At 36.0% G+C, this 21,607-nt stretch overlaps 1 protein-coding gene across 11 annotated transcripts in view; it reads right to left on the minus strand.

Annotated features, from left to right (window-relative positions):
- Positions 1-21,607, minus strand: part of BCAS3 (BCAS3 microtubule associated cell migration factor) — a 485,409-nt gene that overhangs the window by 330,456 nt on the left and 133,346 nt on the right. For all 11 annotated transcript variants that reach the window (XM_036033603.1, XM_036033602.1, XM_028521954.2 and 8 more), the window contains exon 14: positions 7,687-7,820. In XM_036033603.1, the coding sequence (XP_035889496.1) occupies positions 7,687-7,820 (134 nt within the window). The remainder of the gene's footprint in view (positions 1-7,686; positions 7,821-21,607) is intronic.

The raw sequence follows: 21,607 nt of genomic DNA on the forward strand, positions 1-21,607 counted from the left end.
AAGTCAGACAGGGGGAGATAAATACCATATGATTTCACTTACATGTGGAATCTAAAAAACAAAATGAAAGTTTGTTTCAGAACAAGTTACTTAAAATGGAAACACAGTAAAGACTGATAATCTCCACATATCCTCTATCTCATCTGTTCACTCCTTCCACCTATCAATTCTTCACATTTATTTATTTATTCAATAAATATTTATGGAAATCCTTGTACATGTTTTGCACACTTCTAGGTGCCAGAAATTTAAAAATGAGCTAAAATAAGCAGCATGCAATTATTATCCAAACTACCAATTACTCTCTTGGGCATTTTATTTCATTATGCTAGAGAAATAAAAACTATGTTGACACAACATATTCATAATGGCCCAAAACTGTAAACAGTACAGGTGACTGTTCAGATAAACTGTCAATATCCTGGTTGTGTACTTTTGCAAAATGTTACATTACGATATGAGTGAAGGGCACATAGGATGTCTTACTACTATTTCCTACAAGTACATATGAATATACAAACTATTTCAATAAAAATCTGAAAAAGTGAACTCGGTGCCTTGCAAACACCACGGAACCAGCAGCGGTGAATTGGAGTGGAGACAAGCATGAGGGGTGGCCGAAAATGCCAAGGACTCAGGGGCTAAACTTGGCAGTGTTGGGAATGGGGGCAGAAAGAGAGGCGCCGTCGTGCCAGGACGCTCACTGGAGGCCGGCAGCAGCATCTTTGCCCGGGGAATAAACGGCATCGTTGCCTGGCTGAGAGAAAGGAAAAGCCTAATATGCCTGGCTGCCCCCATAGACTCCGCGGGCTGGCCTCCCCTCACACCGCGGTACAGACACAGCAATAGCGCAGTGACGGCCTGAGGGAAGGGGGGTGGCAGCTGGATGGAGGGGGCAAAAGGGGAGAAAATGGGGATATGTGTAATCATATCAACAATAAAAATAATGTTAAAAAATAAAATGGAAATGCCAAATTTTAAAATGAATAAAACAAAGATCTGACCACCCGGCAGTTGCCACTGGAACAACTGGCATGGCTCCTGAAACACAGGAGTCCACGTCCTCAGAGGAGGAAAAAGGACCCCAGAACAGGGTGTGAGCAACGTTCAAAGTGGGGAAGAGAAGCTCAAGAGATGCTTGTGTTGTGGGTGTGTGGCTGTACTCACATGCTGGTGTCAGAGGGTATCCTCTGCCTTGGAGACTGTGGGACAAGTACACAAATGACCACCTACCAGGCTTCCAGTTCCTTCCCACCTTACACGACAGAAACCACAGAACCCCAGTGGGAACAAGTTCCGGTGTGGACTTAATGGAGTTCTCCCAGTCCAACACCGCCACCTGCCTGAGTCGGCTATCAAGTACACCCCCTTTTGTGGAGGGCAGCTGCTAGCGGGCAACTTAGTTCTTGTAACTGAACAACTGACCCACAGAGGCCTTGTGATTTTCCAGGCCCACAACGGGATGGGTCAACTCAAATTCAATGATGAACATAGTGGGAAGGCCCAACAGGGCTTACTAGCTGAATGGAAATGTCCCAGAGTACATCCCCGCCTGGACCCAGCAGCATCTTCTTTTTACCTGATCACCCACTCCACTTGCCTGAAGCAATGCCACTGGCTCAAGGTTGGATGCAATGAAAGGGGATGGTGACAACTAGCGTGTGGCAGCTGTACAACCCCAACAAAAACTCAGGAGGGACAAATAAATATAAGGACCATTTGGCATAGTAGGATGATGGAAAGCTGTCACCTCTACTGTAATGGAGGGGCACTGTAATTGTTGGCCAACCAGTCCCGCTTGTTTATGTATTGTCTATGGATGTATTTGTACTATGATTCAGTTTATAGTATGACAATTACATCTCAATAAAGCTAATGTTTGGCAGGAGAGGAACTGGCAAAAATCAGGATGATGTTTAGTAAGTAAAAATACAGAAAGTCCAGTAAAAATTGAATTTCAGCAAAAGCATAAGTAGGAGATATTTGGGACATACTCATACTAAATTTATTTGTTTTTATCTGAACTGACTATCAAATACCATCAATTAATAATACTAAAAAGCAAGATTCTTTCCCCTTGAGAATTAAACATACCAATCATATCATTTTGCAGGAGCACTCTGATATAATAAAAGTAACACTAATCTGATGTACAGATGTTTCAAAAACAAGTTTACAATTTATAAAAATTAGCATGTTAAGTATAAAATGACTTATGTCTGCTTGACTAAGACATTACGGAAGTATATCAACAAAATATTGTAAGGTTTTACAACATATGACTCAACTGTTGAAAACTGGGAATATTTTTCTAACTCCATATGTGCTTTATGAGGAAAATTACTGTCAGATGCAGAGGATATCCCAAGTCATAGATCACAAAACAACTTAATTCAACATAATTAGATCCACATACTTGATTTTTTTCCTTGCCTGATTAAAGAAGCCAGAATGACATGATTCTGAAGTACTCAAAGATGGATAGACAGATCACATGCCATATAGATTTTATCATCAGTGTGAACTTGTATATATCATTTCAAAATACGGTTTTCAGTAGAAGCCTATAAAATTAATTTTATGGTCATTAATTGAGTTTCCTTAGATCTTGATGTTTGGTGTTTAGAAATTCCCAAGCCCCTACATTACAAGCTGTGACAGAGAATAAAATAATTTTAATAACTTCTGTTTGGTTTTCCCATTAGACAGGAATAGCAACGAGAGTATCAAACATCTGTACCTACGGACATCTGTCCATGTGCAGGGCACTGTTCTGAGGGCTAAGGATATAAAGAAGCTTAAGCATGATCTCTATTTCCAGGTGGGTGTGTAGGTAAATTAAATGATAAATAATGATAATGCAAAAGAGGTATCAAAAAGAGGCATAAGTAAAAATAAATCAGTGTAGGTGCCCAAAATATTCAATTTCTTTGAGGTTATCACTGAGGTACAGCATACCGGTGATTAGTGAGGACAAGACAGGGATTATAAAACCAGAGTTAAGAAATAAACTCAGAGTACCTATGTGCCCAGCAGCATAATGAAATACTAAATCATTACCAAAAACACTCATCTAACTGAAAACTTCCATACAAAAGGAACAAAAACAAATGGTGGCTAAACATGACAGTAAGCAAGTTCATTGTGCTAAAAAAAGAAAGGACACTTTCAAAGAATAAGGGAGATGTGTCAAAATGATATAGATGGTTCCAACTGGCCAAATCTAGGATATTTTGAGCATTAAAATAATTATTGAATGGCATAACCCATTGAATATAAGAGCAATTAAAGCAAATTATACATGTAAGTAAAAGTAGTGATGCAAAGTTTGATGAGTAATGGAATGTTTGCATAGTTTAAAATTAATTCTTCACCTGCTATCCACCCAGGGCACCGCACAAAGGCAACAGACTAAAATGCTCATCTCTGCCTATTCATGAAAGAGGCATAATTATATACTTTAAATGCTGCCACCTGACGGTCCAGCTCCCAATCAGCCACATAAACAAAATGAAGAATAGAAATTATATAATCCATCTCAATAGATGCAGAAAAATAACTTGAAAAATTCAATATCCATCATAACAAAAACTCTCAACAGAGTGGAACATACCTCAATATAATAAAAACCACATGACTAGCCCACAGCTAGTATCACAATCAATGGTGAAAAGCTCAAAGTTTTTCCTGTGAGATCAGGAACAAGACAAAGATTCCCACACTTGCCTCTTTTATTAAACATGGTTATGGAAGTGCCAGCCAGAGCAATTAGGCAAGATAAAGAAATTAAAGGGATCCAAGTTGGAAAGGAAGAAGTAAAACTCTATTTAAAGATGACATGCTATTATACATAGGAAACTCTAAAGACTCACTAGAACACTGTTAGAACTAATAAATTCAGTAAAGTTATGGGATACAAAATCAAGCATACCAAAATCAGGTTCATTTCTATAAACTAACAATGAACTATCAAGGAGAGAAATTTTAAAAACACCAATCCCATTTGCAATTGCATTGAAAATTAATAAAATACTTAAGAAAATGAAACCAAGGAGGTAAAAGATCTGTGCAAGGAAAACTGTAAGACACTGATGAAAGAAACTGAAGAGGAAACGAATGGAAACATACTCCATGCTCATGAACTGGGAAGAATCACTGTATTTTTTGGACTATAAGACACACTCCCCCCCAATTTGGGAGGAATAATGGTTGTTAATGCTGCTGCTGAGTTCTGTTTACGTTTACATTGGTGAAATATTATGTTACTTATGTTATCAAATATTTTACCACATTTTTTGCTTCAAAAATTTTTTCCTATTTTCCCCTAAAACCTAGGTGCATCTTATGGTCCAAAAAATACAGTGATGTTGGTAGAATATTTAAACTACCCAAATCAATCCACAGATTCAATATAATCCTATGGACATTTTTCACAGAAATAGAACAATCCTAAAATTCACATGGAACCACAAAAGACACTGAAAAAAGAACAAAGTTGGAAGCATCACACCACCTAATTTCAACCTATATTACAAAGGTACAATAATCAAAATAGCATAGTATTGACATAAAAACAGATGCTAGAAACAGCAAAATGATAAAAATATAAATTTTAGGGTACTATTTAATTTATGGTATTATTAATAAATAATACAGTTATCTCTAATTCTCTCATACATTATTTTAGAGTTCCTAGCCAAGGCAATATGAGAAGTAAAACTGAAAAAAGTAAAAAAAAGTCATGATTTTCAGAAAATACATTCCACTTACAAAATTCAAAAAAATTACTAAAGAAACTATTTGATTTTACAGTGGAGTCTAGCAAAGCAAGAAGATAAAAATATGTTACAAAACAATCAATACTTTTGTCATACCACAGTTAATAACTAAGTTGAAAAAATAATAATTCCTAGATGTAAAATTTCTATATTATAAATACGTTATTTCTAACTATTAAAATGCAATTTCAATGTAATCCAAATAAAAAACTCCAGAAGATTCTTTGCATAACTCAATAAGGTTACTCTAAACTATATCAATGAAAAATGCCCAAGAATAGCTAAGAAAGTTTTTAAAAATGAACACTGAATCATATTATAAAGCTAATGAAAATAGAACAGCATAATAGTATTGAAAAGTATTGTTTTACTTTCTGTTGGAGAAATTTCCAATAATTAACACTTTGCAAATCTTGTTTATTAACCAATCCCTTAGTTTGGTTGTGCCAGAATACTCACAGGCAGATCAGAGATGCCATACTGCTTCCCTTCAGGATATATGCCGAACAGACGAAGATTTAAAAAAAACAAACCACAACTGCAGACCCAGCAAAATTAACTAGTTATCACATAATACCCAGTTCAAGGTCTATTTTTCTCCAACTGTTTTAAAAATATTACACTTTGCTTAAATCAATCTCCAAAGTTCACACACTGCATTTAAGTCATGTTTCCTAAGACTCTTGCAATCAATACAGCCAAAGAACATACATGCATGACCCACAGATACAGAAAACAGTGTGGGGATGGATGGCCAGCAAGGGGTGAGGACAGGGGGCCAGTGAGCAAAGGAAAGGAAAACAGGGATATCTGTAATAATGTAAACAATAAAAAATAAAATTAAATAAATATAAGATAATTTTCTTTATATTTCAATACAATAAAACACCCCTAAATGCTTTTTAGTAAAAAAGTCTATTTTCCTATATCATTTATTTGTTCTTTTATTTAACAAACACTCTCCTACTTCTAGATTATTTTTAAAACAAATTCTACACATCCGTAAATGCATTTGTATGCATCGCAAGAAAACACACTAAATTATTTAATAGTATCTAATAAGGTAAGTGTTCAAATCTTCTCATTTGTATGAAAAATACATTTTTATACTTAATTTGTATGAAACAGGATTCAAATAAGGTCCGCGTTAGTACTTAACGATGAGTACTTAGTATTAGTACTACTAAATACCAAACACTTAGTACTAATTAGTGCTTAGATAATAGTCTCTACAAGTACTTTTAAGCCCTGCCACACAACCACTTTTATTTCCCATTACTGCCATTTGTTGTAAAAACCAGGGGACACTTGTAATGAGAACTTCCCACATTTTAGAGTTGGTGTTATTTAACTTGTTCCTCAATCTCTGTACTTTGTTTAAAGCACTATTATATCCAGGGGCTGAATTAGACTGAGGTTTAATTTAGAGGGCTGGGTAGAAATATTTTCAATGATGATGATGTCACATATATCCCATTATATCACATCACACTGGGAAGCAGATGATAACTAATGCTTTACTTTGGTGATGTTAAGACTCATCTACTGATACCAAACACAGATCATTATTGCCTAGGTCCACTGTTTCATCAGGGGTAGCAACACAGTGATTCTTAAAAATTCTGTTTTCTTCAAATGAGGTATAACTGACATGCAACATTATATTAGTTTCAGGTATAAAACATAATGTTTCAATATATATACATATTAAAAAACGATAACCAGAATAAGTCTTAATTCTAACATTTTAAAACTGGAATTCTTTGATAAAATAGAACATTCCCTCATCAACTATTTCGATATCTCATGAAATTGATACAAGAAAGGTAAATGCTCCATACTTTCCCTTCAATTATCAATTTTCATGCTTAATAAACAAGCAACCTATAGTAATAGCCAATGGTTCCTTTTAAATATCATTATGAACCCTTCATGTGTTTCTATATATTTCAGATGTTTTATTCTATTATAGAAGTTTTTCATGGGAATTTATGACAAAAAAGCATTTGGACTATTGGGAAAAGACAGACTGGTCAATAAACGGTGTTGGGTCCATGAGCCCTCAGAATAAAGGACATACAGAAGTACACTAGTAAATGCACAGCCACAGGCTCTATGAAACAAAAGCATATTTGGGATTTTAGGCTATTAAAATGACATCTCAATATCTACCAAAAATATTAAGAATATTAAATACATGCAAAGCACATAGCAAACACTTGATAAATTATATGCGTGGATGTGTGTGTACACATGTATGCATGCTTTCATGCATGTGTGCACAGTGATGTTCTGTTACATGTCAAAAACTGGCTCCCTAATAAAAAATATTTATTCTGACCTGCAGTGTTTGCTGCCTTCCACTATGTAAACACTCCTCCAGTGGACGATTTCACGCCATTGTAATGTCACTACATCCAGAGTTAGGGACAAAAGTGCATAACTGAGTCTCACTAGCTGTTGTGAACTGGCTCCAGTATATCACTGAATAATATCCATATAGTCTATACACTACAAAACTTGTGGTTTTGTGTACATGTGAACATGTATGTGTTTACATGTATATGTCTGTACATGTATATGTGTATGCTTGTATAGAGGATCAAAATACCTAGAAAAAGTCTGGAGAAATGGGTAACAACTGGATGACAGGTTTCCTCTACAGCAAGCAATGGTATTAGGGTAGGAGGAGAAAGATCAGAGGAACTTTTGTCTTAACAGTCACTGAACTGTTCACCTGTTACTTACGCATTGGGTCAAGATGCAATAAAATTTTTTTGTAATTTTCTGACCCATTCTATCACCAAGTATGTTCTCATTAACATTAAGTTCCAATATGATATAAACAACCAGCTATGTCAGATGTCATATTACACAAAGAATACCTTCGGAAAAATATGCAACTTACTTTGGCTTCAGTTTCTCCCCTGTGAAGAGTATAAAGATGATGGACAGCACTTTGTGATGAGGACCAAGGATGAGTCAGAATTTGAAAGACGTGAAAGTCGTGGCCAAGGGTGTCTGTTGTAACTAGGAGCATTCCTGAAGGATATACAAAAAAAGGGGGTAAAAATAAAAACAGTTATGTATGTGGATGAAATATATTCACAAAGTACTCATCATGCTTTAAAAAATTATCAAGAAAAAATTACCAAAGATATAAGAAAATATTCACAATAAAAAAATTAAAACAGTATCTTTGTCCTATGTGAATAACAAACCTTAGTACTACATCAGAATAATACAAGAGTAAGAATCTTAGATTCATGATGTTACCCTACAACTAGAAGAAAAAAGGTTTATATACCTGAATTTACAGAGTTCACAAGCATGTTTGATCAAATGAATATGAAAATGACTTATTTCCATGTCATCAATTCCCACCATTTTCCATTTCTCAAAGCCTGAATTTTAAGTTCCAATTTACCTATGAAGACAACTACCAATATTCTACTTCACCAGCTTATGGCGAGCCTCTACCCCAGCAGGATGTTTATTGAACTGCCTGCAGTAGTGCTCACAGAGCCAGGATTTTCATTCTGATGAGATGTCACAGCTAAGAATTCTTTGCATAATCCAAAGTCACAAAATTTTTCTATGTTTTCTTATAAAAATTCCATAGTTTTTATTTTACATTTAGGTCTATCATCCATTTTGAGTTAATTTTTGCATAAACTGTGAGATAGCCAACAAATTAATTTTTTTGTAAATGATGTCTAATTGTTGCAGCAGGATTTTTTGAAGAAACTATTCTCTTTAACCATTGAATTCTTCATCCTTCAATTGTTATCCATGGTCAACTTGGCAAAGATCAATTTGCCATATATGCGTAGGTCTCCTCCTAAAACTACAATTCTAGCAGATTGATTTCTGTCTTTATACTTTCCTTAATAATACACTTTCTTGATTACTGTAACTATATAGGAAATCTTGAATATAGGAAATCTTGAAATCAGACAAAGTGAGTCATCCTTTTCTGACTTTTCCCAATATTATTTTAGCTATTTCAATTCCTTTGCCCTTCCAAACACAGAATAAACTTTTTGATATCTACTGAAAAAAATTCCTAGGATTTTTGAGAGGATCATATTAAGTCTATAAGTCAATTTTGGAATAATGGACACCATAAAAATATTCAGAATTAGATAATATTTTGTTGAGGAGCTTCATGTCTGTGTTCCTGAGATGTAGTGGTTTGTAATTTTCTGAGGTAGGCATTTAAATAGAAAGGTGGAAGTATATGTGAGTTCACAATTTACATGGCTAGTATAAGATACAGCTCTATTCACTCCTTTAGATTTAAAAATAATATACTAGATGCCAGTGTCCTGATTATTTCCAGGAGAGTATATTTTAAATGTTTATTGAAATCTACTTCAAATCTGAAACAGTTTATGTAATATTGCCTCCCACACCCTGCACCTAGCCATTGTCATGATGTCACCGACATACCTTACATTCTCTCCATGTTGTTGTTATTCAAACAATAAATTTCTAAGGTTGGGCATGAATGCTTTGTTGTCCTTTTCTGCCCAGTATTTCTTCATTCTTAGTTTTTGCTGAGTTATATCCTAAGTTTGCATTATCACAACTCCACTACTATGCTTTTAGTCAACTTTCCCACAACGAAAGTATTTTCTGCCTATGACAACCCATCCAAAAGAAAAATCATTCTGACAGGAAATATCATGCATTTGCATTTTTAACAAAAATACATTAGCTACTGAAGATAAATTTAATTTCTTTTAGAATCATAGATCAATATTTTACTCAAAATGAGCATGCAAATAAGTTTCTATTAGACAAATCAAGACCAGTATTGTTTTGCATGAGTGTTCAGAAAGGAACACATTCTCAGCTTTGAAACTGACATTAATATCTAGGTTTTTAATATAAAAACAAATTCAAATTTTTTAGAGAAATATCCCATTGAAAATTTATCCTTTATCTCCTCTGTATCCTAGCTCAAAGTTTTCATTTTCCACTTCTCCACACATATGTGGCTTCTATAATCCAGCAATTAACTTAATATCTTTGACAAAACTTTAAAATGATGGGAAAAAATCAAAAGAGCAGAGAGGAAAGGAAGAAATAGCTTGTGTACTACTATACAATCATGTGTTTTCTTTTAATTTATAATTTCCTCTTTTGCACACATTCTACTGGGAAAAATGACAACCTTTTTTTTTCTCTAGAAAACAAGTTAAAAAGCAGATATACATAAAAGGAAAAACTTGTACAGAGTAGACTGTGGCTTGAGAACTATTTATGCAGCATCAGAAGACTAAACCAGACTAGCCTGGCCATAAACTAAACCTACGCCCCAAATGAGGTGCCAAGCCACAAAATGCATTTGCGTCATCTGGGAATACAAGGGAAAATAGGACTTCTAATTATAGGGGCTGGAAGCGGAAGCCTAGAGTGATTAGCTGTTTAGGCGCTGTTGTATGTTTATCTGGAAGCTTCCTCTCCCTCACTCTCAGCCTCAAGTTTGATAGATGAGCGTTAGCATTAGAGGGTGGGGACTGGAGCTGCCGATGGTACATGGTGTTCTCCAAAATCTGAGACTAGAGACTGAACATTAAGGCTTTTGCGGCCTTATAAGAACATAAGTCTTTTCAACTGGGCGTCAGCTGGTTAGCCCAAAAGACAAAATTAAAGAGCAGCAAACCTCCACTGGGCATATGCTATAAAATCGTGGAAACATGAGTAGATATGTCTTCTTGCCATATCCTATTTATAACACCTACCTAATTGTATGTTTCTTTATCACATGCACATATATGAAGTGGAAGACAAATTACCAGCTATTCGCACTCTTCCAAAAAGAGATATGAACACTGATATTCTGGGTCAAATCGAAATCTTTACAGAAATTCCAATTATCACTCATAAAATAATTTTGTTTTGGTATTAATTCTTGTGAATTTAACACATTCTCATCAATACCTGTACAGATTAAAACTTATAAATTATTTAATTATTTTCATCATTATCAGTCAAATTTGTACACATAAAAGCAGAGAATCAGAATCCCACTATTGATAAAAATCTATTAGGTTTGCAAATTACATAAAACCACAATAATATCAGAACCTATTAAAGTCTGTTTAAAAAAAAACTTTAAACCAAATATGAATACCTGAAAGCAATGGTCTCAGTCGCTATGGGCAACATCAATGTTAACTCATTTCTTAACCTGCTTAACGATGGGGATAATCAAACTTTACATTGTATTCTTCCATATTTGTGGCCCAGGATATATATTAAGACTTTCTTGACTTTATGCTCGATAACACCGTTAAAGGCAATAACGTAAACCCTATCCAATGAACAATGGGATATGATTTATTTGATCCTCCCAAAAGTTGCACATCTCTAGAACCAAGATTTTTTATTTATTTTTATTGTTGTTCAAGCACAGTTGTCTCAATTTTCTCCCCACCACTCCCCCCACCACCTCCAGCCACCCCCAACTCCCACACTTGACCCTACCCTTCTTTGGCTTTGTCCATTTGTCCTTTATACATGTTCCTTGATACCCACATCTGTTACAGTAAAAAACCCTCTGATGTGGCTCTTACTCATGTTTCATGAGGAAAAGTCTAAATTCAACAATTAAGTTTTCTTTTTTCTTAATATATTTTGATTATTCTATTACAGTTGTCCCATTTTTTCTCCCCTGTATTCCCCTCTGCCCTGTACCCCCTCCCACCATTATTCCCATCTCCCACCTTAGTTCATGTCCATGGGTCATACATATAAGTTCAATGGCTTCAACATTTCTCATACTATTCCTAACCTCCCCCTGTCTATTTTATGTAACTTTTCCCCCATTCTCCCCACTTCCCCTCTCCATTGATAATGTCCCTGTCATCCTTATTTCTGTGAATCTGTTCCTGTTCTAGTTGTTTGCTTAGTTCATTTTTGTTTTTTAATTTTTAGGTTCAGTTGTTGATAATTGTGAGTTTGTTGTCATTTTACTGTTCATACTTTTGATCATCATATTTTTCTTAGATAAGTCCCTTTAACATTTCATATAATAAGGGCTTGCTGATGATGAACTCCTTTAACTTGACCTTATCTGGGAAGAACTTTATCTGTCCTTCTATTATAAATGATAGCTTTGCTGTACAGAGCAATCTGGGATGCAGGTCTTTGCCTTTCATGACTTCAAATACTTCTTTCCAGCCCCTTCTTGCCTGTACAGATTTTTCTGAGAAATCGGCTGACAGTCTTAAGGGAACTGCTTTGTAGGTAATTCTCTCCTTTCCTCTTGTTGCTTTTAAGATTCTCTTCTTACCTTTAATCTTGGGTAACTTAATGATGATGTGCCTTTGTGTGTTCCTCTTTGGGTCCAACTTCTTTGGGACTCTGAGTTTCCTGGACTTCCTGGAAGTCTATTTCTTTTGCCAGACTGGGGAAGTTCTCCTTCATTATTTTTTCAAATAAGTCTTCAATTTCTTGCTCTACCTCTTCTCCTTCTGGCATCCCTATGATTCAGATGTTGGAACATTTAAAGTTATCCTGGAGGTTCTTAAGCCTCTCCTCATGTTTTTGGATTCTTGTTTCTTCATTCTGTTCTGGTTGAATGTTTATTTCTTCCTTCTGCTCCAAACTGTTAGTTCCAGCTGGAAGGAAACTGTTGAGTTCCAGTTTCCTTCCCTTCACTGTTGGTTCCCCGTACATTTTCCTTTATTTCACTTTTCACAGTATTCACTTTTTCTCTGTTTTACGACCATACTCAACCATTTCTGTGAGCATCCTGATTGCCAGTGGTTTGAACTCTGCATCTGATAGGCCGGTTTATCTCTTGACCGCTTAGTTGTATTTTTTCTGCAGCTTTGATCTGTTCTTTCTTTGGGCCATATTTTTTTTTGTCTCAGCAGGCCTGTTATGTAGTAAGGGGCAAGCCTTTGGTATTTGCCAGGGTGAGGCAACCCTGCATTGTGGTGCTATATGTGGGGGAGGTGTCCGAGAGGGAACAATGTGGCTTGCTCAGCTCTCAGCTGGGTTTCAGTCACTTCCCCCACCACCCACAAGCAAATCGGGCCCTTCTGGTGCTGATTACTGGGTGGGTGGTCTTATGTACATTCCAGGACCCTGTGAGTACCTCCAATGGACTCTCCTGTGAGGCTGGGAGTTTCTCCCACCACTTCAACCCCACAGGTTTTTACACTCACAGATTTTGAGGCCTTAATTCCCGGTGCTGGAACCCTGGGATGTGTGGTCTGTCTCATTCCCCAGTTATTCCTCCCAGTTTATCCACATGTGAATGTGGAACTGTCCTGTCCTCCAGCTGCCACCTTGCTGCAAGTACTCTCCATCCTGGCTTCCCATCTCCACCCCTGCCAGTCTGGATGAATGTCTTTTCTTTAACTCCTTGGTTTTCATACCTTCCATACAGTTTGCTTTTCTGGCAGTTCTGGTTACTTTTGTTTTTAAATTTGTTGTTGTTCTTCTTTTGGTTGTGTGAGGAGGCAAAGTATATCTACTTACACCTCTCTCTCAGCTGGAACTCTAAAATCAACAATTAGTTTTCCAGCTCACTTATTTCATAACTTTTTAAATACATCCTCCTACATTTTCAGGAGTTTATATTTAAATGTCCTAACATCTTTATTTAAATAACTTGTTTTCATCCTTTTATTTTTCATCATGAAATTTTTCAGTTCTGTAGACATCTTTAGCTACATTCAATGGATTTTCATATTAGGTGTTCTATCATTTTGAACAGTCTATTCATCCAACAGACATATAGGAGAGTGGTACATGTCTATACATATTCTTCTTTTTCCAACTGGTCAGATGCCAGAATATTTTTTAAAACTTCATTAACCTCCACTAATGTATAATTTATATGCAATAAATGCACTCAGTTTGATGAATCTGAAAAGTATACGTCTACATCTGTGGAGCTACTGCCATAATTAGGATACAGAGTATGTATCTTGTGTCCACTTACAATTCAGTCCCTCACTAACCTATGACCCCAAGTGACCACTGATTTGCTTCCTAGCATTATAAATTAACATTGCTTTGAAATTCCATGTAAATTGGATCATTTAAAAATTTGCTAGCCCTATCTGCTCTGGGTAACAGTAGTCCATTCATTGACTTTTACTACTGAGTAGTGTTCCATTACATGGATATATGAAAAATTACATATTCATTCAGCAGTCATTTATAGTTTTGGGCTATTGTGAATCAAACTTCTGTGAAGATTCAACTACAAGTCTCTGTGTGGGCATTTGTATTGATTTCTCTCAGGTTAATATTTACGAAGAAACTGCAAATATGTCTTTCCACGGCAGCATGTAACATGAGTTCAATAATCTCATCAACATTTGGTATGGTCAGTCTTTTTAAAATTTTAATCATTTCATTATTTGGTGATTTCTTATAGTTTTAATGTGCCATTTTGTCTTGGTGATCAATGATATTGATTATCTGAATATTTTGTGTGACATAATTATTCAAATGTTTGCTCATTTCAATTGTTAACCCTTATATGCTGATGGTAGGAAAGTGTGGTGCAGTCACTGTGGAAAGCAGTATGGAGATACCTTAAAAAATTAAAAATGGATCTCTACCTTTTGACCCGACAATCCCACTTACAGGGAATAAATCCAAAGGAACCCAAAACACTAATTCAAAAGAACATGAGCACCCTTATGGTCACTGCAGCATTATGTACAATAGCCAAGATATGGAAGCAGCCCAAGTGTCCATCAATAGATGAGTGGATAAAACAACTATGGGACATTTATACAATGGAATTCTACTTAGCGGTAAAAAAGAAGAAAATTTTACTCTCTGCAAGAGTATGAATGGACCTGGAGAACATTATGCTAAATGAAGTAAGCCAATCAGAGAAAGACAAATACCATATGAGTTCACTCACATGTGGAATTTAACAAACTACAAAAACAAGCAAAACAGAGAGAGACTCATAGATGGAAAACAGATGACAGCTAGTGGGAAGGGGGTTAGAGGGTGGAGGTATTGAACAAAAAGGAAAGGACTCATGGACATGGACAACAGTGTGCTGACTGCTGAGGGGGGGGTTATAAGGGGGCTAAATGGAAATGGGAAAAAATACAAGTGCTAAAAGGCCATAATAAAATACATTTTGAATCAAGGTTAATAGGAATTTGTTAGAAAAAAGTAACAAGAAAGTGAAATATCAGGAACAGCACAAGGCAGGAAGGAGAAATAAGGAGAGGTCTAAAATAAAAAATGGTAGAATACTAAATGCTGGCAAGGATGCAGAGAAACCATGTCTACAGGAATAAAGGAAGGTATAAGGACAATGTCAATGTCTCACTAAGGAGTAGATACCACTACAGAGATAATATCATAAAAAAGAAACAAACAAATTCTGGAGTTGAAAACTACAACTACTGAAATGAAAAATTCAATAGAGGGATGCAAGCAGCACATTTGAACTGGCAGAAGAAATCAGTCAGGATCACCCGGACTGGGGAAAAATAATGAAGAAAGATTAACAGAGCTTCTGAGACCAGTGCGATACCATCAAGGAGATAATCTATGAATCATGGAGTCCCAAAGGACAGAAGAGGAAAAAAGAAGCAGAAAGAATCCTTGAAAGAAAAAAAAATAACTGAGAATTCCCAAATATGCTTTAAAAAATATTTCAGGTAGTAAAACTATTCTATATGACCATGCAATGGTGGATACATATAATACTAATATGTCAAAACCCACAGAAGATAAAACACCAACACTGAACCCTAATGTAAACTAAGGACTTTCATTGATAATGGTATACCAATGTAAGTTCGATCACAACAAAACTACCCCTGTGGTTTGTTTTCAATTAGTTTTGATTTGATCATTATCAACCTCAACAGGTTCACCCAGCCTTAGAACATCATCCAGCAAGAAATCTACAGCACAAAACTTCGTAAACAATTTTTGACACATTCAATCAGTCACAGCACCTTCTCCATACACTGCACAAATCTTTTCTTTTTTGCATTTCAGTTGTATTTTTACCTTTCTTTAAATAATAAAACTTAACATGCCAAAAATGTTGCATATTTAATTCTATCTACAAACTAAAATAGCTACACAAAAATTCATCAATGTTGGTAAATTTTTTTACACTTAATGCAATTTAATGGAATTAATGTCCTGTATCAACAAATATTGTTTTTATTGTTCAAAGACTTTGGAAAAAAGAGAATCAAAATGATCTGCAAATGGTTTATGTAACATTCACTACCAAACTGGGTGATACACCTGCCCACTTCATATTTTCTTTCCCATGCCTGGTTGACAGAAAGAGAGGGCAGGAGGTTCTTACATACGTTTGGGTGTTGGCTAGAATTCATTCACCTTTCAAATGAGCACTATGTCTTAAATCCTCACTGTTTTCCATCTAAAAATAGCAGCCCAAATGGAATCGACCAGGGCCACCTAGCTGGCACCTTTCTGGGCAAACCAGCTCACCTATACCTTCTCAGCCAGCCTCAGCCCCCAAGACTTTGGGCTCCATCCCCATGCTGGGAGTCTATTACTTTTTTTGTTGTTGCTGTTGTTTTTTTTAATGCATGCTGATTAGACAGCTGTCGCAATGCAATCTAACAAAACTGTTTCAGATGAAGTCAAAGACAACTAAGTGCTACTACAGCCATCTTACAGAAAAAAGCCAAACAAACTTTTTTGCCAACCCAATATGTTCTTATTATAATAGAAAGTCATTGACAGGAAGAAATAAAGCTTCCAGTGTCTGAAGGACTCTGACTCTGGTAGTATGAAACGTACATTAATACAAAGGAGATCTGACATAACAGATGGCCTATCAAAATGAGTCATATTGGCTCCTCCAAGTGGAGTGGTATAAGAGACATAACTTCCAGACTTTCTTCAAATTTAACTTAATTCCCACAACATTCAGCCCACTTTAATAAATCTTTGTCTTTATTAATTAAATGAATCCTACTGATCAACAATCACTACAAAAATCTTCCTATCAAAAATGACTAATTAAGTTATTAGAGGAAAGATTATTCAAAGTACTCTCTATTATCCTCTTACCATCATTCTTTATTTATTTACCATCATTCTAACTAATAGGATCATTTCTGCAGAATAAGATAAAATGGCAGTCTCTTCAGATTCGTCAACCAAAAAAGTAAGATCGGAGAAGACTATACATTTATGAACAATATTTTAGCTCTGAACACAAAATAACAAGTTTACTTATAAACAAAGTATTTTAAAAATAAGTCCACCACTATGGAATTCCACCACTGGAAGTATTAAACCAATTGCTAATTACAAAACTGGTAAAGCATTTTACCAAATTAAGCATTTAATCTCTGCCTTTCAATATAGATGACTGTGGTTCATCATGGGTGATGAGAGAAAACTCTTTAAATAGAAGAACAGCAGATAATCAATGCAGAAAACAATACAATTAGGAAAAACATCACTGTTATACAGCCTTCAATGTAGCAAAACTATTAAATAAAAAGTTGTTTCAGAAATGAGGCCAAAACAACACTCCGCAGATTACTTACTAATCTCCACAAAAGAAACCTATCTCCAATATGCAGACATTTGATGGGTCACTAACTTCTCCAGGTGATCAAACATAGTGTCGTGAAATGCAAGACAACCTGATGTGATGCGTCTCCTGCCAGGATGAAATGATGTAGACAGCAATACTTAAGATGTTAAAAAAAAATCCTTAGCCTGAATGTTATTTAAAAGCCTTTTTAGAGAATAAAGAAAACATTATTATAATGAAAAAATATGACAAGTGCAGGATTTGCATAAGATAACTGGACTGGACACTGAAAAAAAAGAAAAAGTGCAAATTATAAGGTGGATTAAAAGGAACTAAAGAGACAAAACAAAATATAAGAAGTGAACTTGAATTAGAACTCTGAATCAGCTAGAGAACACATTTTTGAGACAATGGAGGAATTCTGAATTATGGTTTGGATATCAGATAATATAATGTGTTCGTTTTCTGAACTATGATATAATTTTGCTTATACAAGAGGGAGTCCTTATTCTTAGAAAATACATAGTTTATATTTGGTGAAATTTTATAATACAAGTAACTTACATTCAAATGGTTCAGCAAAATACATATATGTATGTATTTTATTTACACACACACACACACACACACACACACACATAAATGTGCCCTGGCTGGTGTGTCTCGGTGGATTGAGTGCTGGCCTGCAAACCAAAGGGTCACTGGTTCTATTCCCAGTCAGGGCACTTGCCTGGGTTGAGGGCCAGGTCCCTAGTACGGGGCATTTGAGTGCAACCACACCTTGATGTTTCTCTCCCTCTCTTTCACCCTTCCTTCCCCTCTCTAAAAATAAATAAATAAAATCAGTTTTTTATGTGAACACGTGTTTAATGAAGGTGGTGGTACATGGGTCATTACTATCTTTTAAAACAATTTTAATGTTTGAAACTGTTAGTAATAAAAAGTTTGGGAAAAAATGTAGTAGGGCATTCCTCATTGCTATAATATCTCTGCTTATCAAAAGCTTTAAGAAGAACCAGAAGGAAAAAAAACACAAAAGAAGGAAAAAAACACAAGTAAACTAGCTTATAAAATGTTACAAAGTTAAAAAGAAATTTGACATTATAAGAAAAATTCCATTCACATACCTTACTATGTTAATTGAAATACTGAAGTTCTTCACTTAATTGTAATACAAAAATTAATGCAACTCAAAAGCACTGTTTACCTCCTGCTGCTTTCACCACATTATTGAGAGTAAGGCTAATATTTAAAGGCTTTCTAAATTCATTCATTCAATAACCAGTTACTGATTACTCCTTTTTTGATATTCACTGACACATAAAAGAAAAGCAAGACTCCATATTTCATATTTTCCTTTTCCAAAAATATCAAATTGAAAACCCATGATATATGAAGACCCAAATAAACACAATCAGAAATGAAAGAGGAGAGATTACAAATAATACCACAGCAATACAAAGGATTGTAAGAAATTACTATGAAGAACTATATGCCAAGAAATTTGAAAACCTAGGTGAAGTAGACAAATTCCTAGAAAAATCAAATCTTCCAAAACTGAATGAAGAAGAAGCAGAAAGCCTGAACAGACCAATAACAGATGAAACTGAAGTAGTAATCAAAAAGCTCCTGACACACAAAAGCCCTTGACCAGACAGTTTCACAGGAAAATTTTACAAAGCACTGAAGGAAGAGCTAACCCTTACCCTTCAAAAATTATTCCAAAAAATTCAAGATGAAACTCTTTTTATGAAGCCAGCATCATCCTAATCCCAAAACCAGATAAAGACATAACAAAGAAAGAAAACTTCAGGCCAACATCGCTGATGAACATGGATGCTAAAAACCTCAACAAAATATTGGCAAACTGCATCCAGCAATACGTTAAAAAGATCATACACCATGATCAAGTAGGATTCATCCCAGGGACACAAGGGTGATACAATAGTCACAGATCAATAAATGTAATACATCACATAAACAAAATGAAACACAAAAATCACATGATCACATCAAGAGATGCAGAAAAAGCATCTGATAAGGTACAGCACTCATTATGATAAAAACACTCAGCAATGTGGAAATAGAGGGAGCATCCCTCAACATAATAAGGCCATATATGAGAGACCTACAGCCAACATCATACTCAATGGGCAAAAACTTACAACTTTCCCACTAAGATCAGGAACAAGACAAGGATGCCTGCTTTCACCACTCCTATTCAACATAGTATTGGAAGTCCTAGCCACAGCAATCAGACAAGAAAAAGAAATAAAAGGCATCCAAATTGCAAAGGAGGAAGCAAAACTGTCATTGTTTCCAGATGACACAATAGTGTACACAGAAAATCCTATAAACTCCACCAAAAAACTACTTGACCTAATAAGTGAATTAGGCAAAACAGAGGGATAAAGTCAATATCCAGAAATCAAAGACATTTTTGTACACCAACAATGAAATATCAGAAGCAGAAATCAGGAAAATAATCCCATTTGATATAGCAACAAGAAAAATAAAGTACCTAGGAATAAACCTAACCAAGGAGGTAAAAGACCTGTACTCAGAAAACTATACAACACTAAAGAAAGAAATTAAGGAAGACACAAACAAATGGAAGCATGAACCACGTTCGTGGATTGGAAGAATTAACATCATCAAAATGTCTACCCTACCCAAAGCAATTTATAGATTCAACACAATCCCTATTAAAGCACCAATGACATATTTCGCAGATATAGAGCAAACATTTCAGACGTTTATATAGAACCATAAACAACCCCGAATAGCTGTAGCAATTTTAAGAAAGAAGAACAAAGTAGGAGGGATCACAATACCTGGTATCAAACTATATTACAAGACCACTGTAATCAAAACAGCCTGGGACTGGCATAAGAACAGGCACATAGACCAATGGAACAGAACAGAGAGCCTAGAAATAAACCCAAGTCTCTTAATAGAGACATTGGTTTCTATGGTCAATTAATAGTCAACAAAGGGGGAAGAAGCATAAAATGGAGTAAAAATAGTCTCTTCAACAAATGGTGTTGGGAGAGCTGGACAACTACATGCAAAAAAAATGAAACTCAATCGCCAACTTACACCTACACAAAAATAAATTCAAGGTGGATAAAAGACTTAAATATAAGTCATGACACCATGAAAGTCCTAGAGGAAAACATCAGCAGGAAAATCTCAGACATTCCACGCAGCAATATATTCACTGACATGACCCCTAAAGCAAGGCACATAAAGGAAAGAATACACAAATGGGATCTCGAGACTTCCAGCAAGATGGAGGAATAGGTGGACGTACCGTATCTCCTCGCACAACTAAGATTAGAACAACAACAATTTACAGCTAGAATAACACTCAGAACTGACAGAGGATTTATCTGAATGGAAGTCGGACAGCCAGGAGAAGACAAGAACTTCTCCTACCCGTACATCTAGACTAGTAGGAGAAGACGAGCCGGGTGGGCGCGGGGCTGGTACAGGTCGGCGGCACGCGGAGGTCGGGGAAAATTTGGCACGAAATTGGCACAACAGCCATCTGGCACGAAAGACTGCAGCGGGGGTCTCTGAGTACCCAAGCTGCGGCTGGGGGACCCAGTGAGGCGGCGATCGTGGACCAGGGCAGAGCTCGCAGCCCAGAGTCCCAGAGAAGGGACTGAGATCCCAGGAGAATGGAACTACTGCCATTGTTTCCTCCCGTCCCCACATATAACGTCACAATCTAGCGACTGGGGTGCCCAGCCCCGGGGAACACCTAAGGCTCCGCCCCTCACCGTAACAAGAGCAACCAGACCAAAAAAAAAAAAAAGAGAGAGAGCGCGATGGCTCAAATAGAAGAACAAATCAGTGCCCCAGAACTCATCCTTTTGAGCGACCAAGAGATAGCTAACCTATCAGATGCACAGTTCAAAACAGTGGTGATCAGAAAGCTCATGGAATTGGTTGATTTTGGGCGCAAATTAGATGAAAAGATGCAGGTTACCATAAAAGAGATACAGGAAGATACACGGAGGAGAGCCAATAGTGAAGGGAAGGAAACTGGGTTTCAAAACAATACAGTGGACCAGAAGGAAGATAGAATCAACCAAGTAGGAAAGCATGATGAAATAAGAATTCAAAAAAACGAGGAGAAGCTTAGGAGCCTCCAGGACATCTTTAAACATTCCAACATCCGAATTATAGGGGTACCAGAAGGGGAAGGGGAAAACAACAAATTGAGCACGTATTTGAACAAATAATAAAGGAGAACTTCCCCATTATGGCAAAGGAAATAGACTTC

This window comes from Phyllostomus discolor, chromosome 8, assembly GCF_004126475.2.
Source record: "Phyllostomus discolor isolate MPI-MPIP mPhyDis1 chromosome 8, mPhyDis1.pri.v3, whole genome shotgun sequence".
Taxonomy (NCBI): domain Eukaryota; kingdom Metazoa; phylum Chordata; class Mammalia; order Chiroptera; family Phyllostomidae; genus Phyllostomus; species Phyllostomus discolor.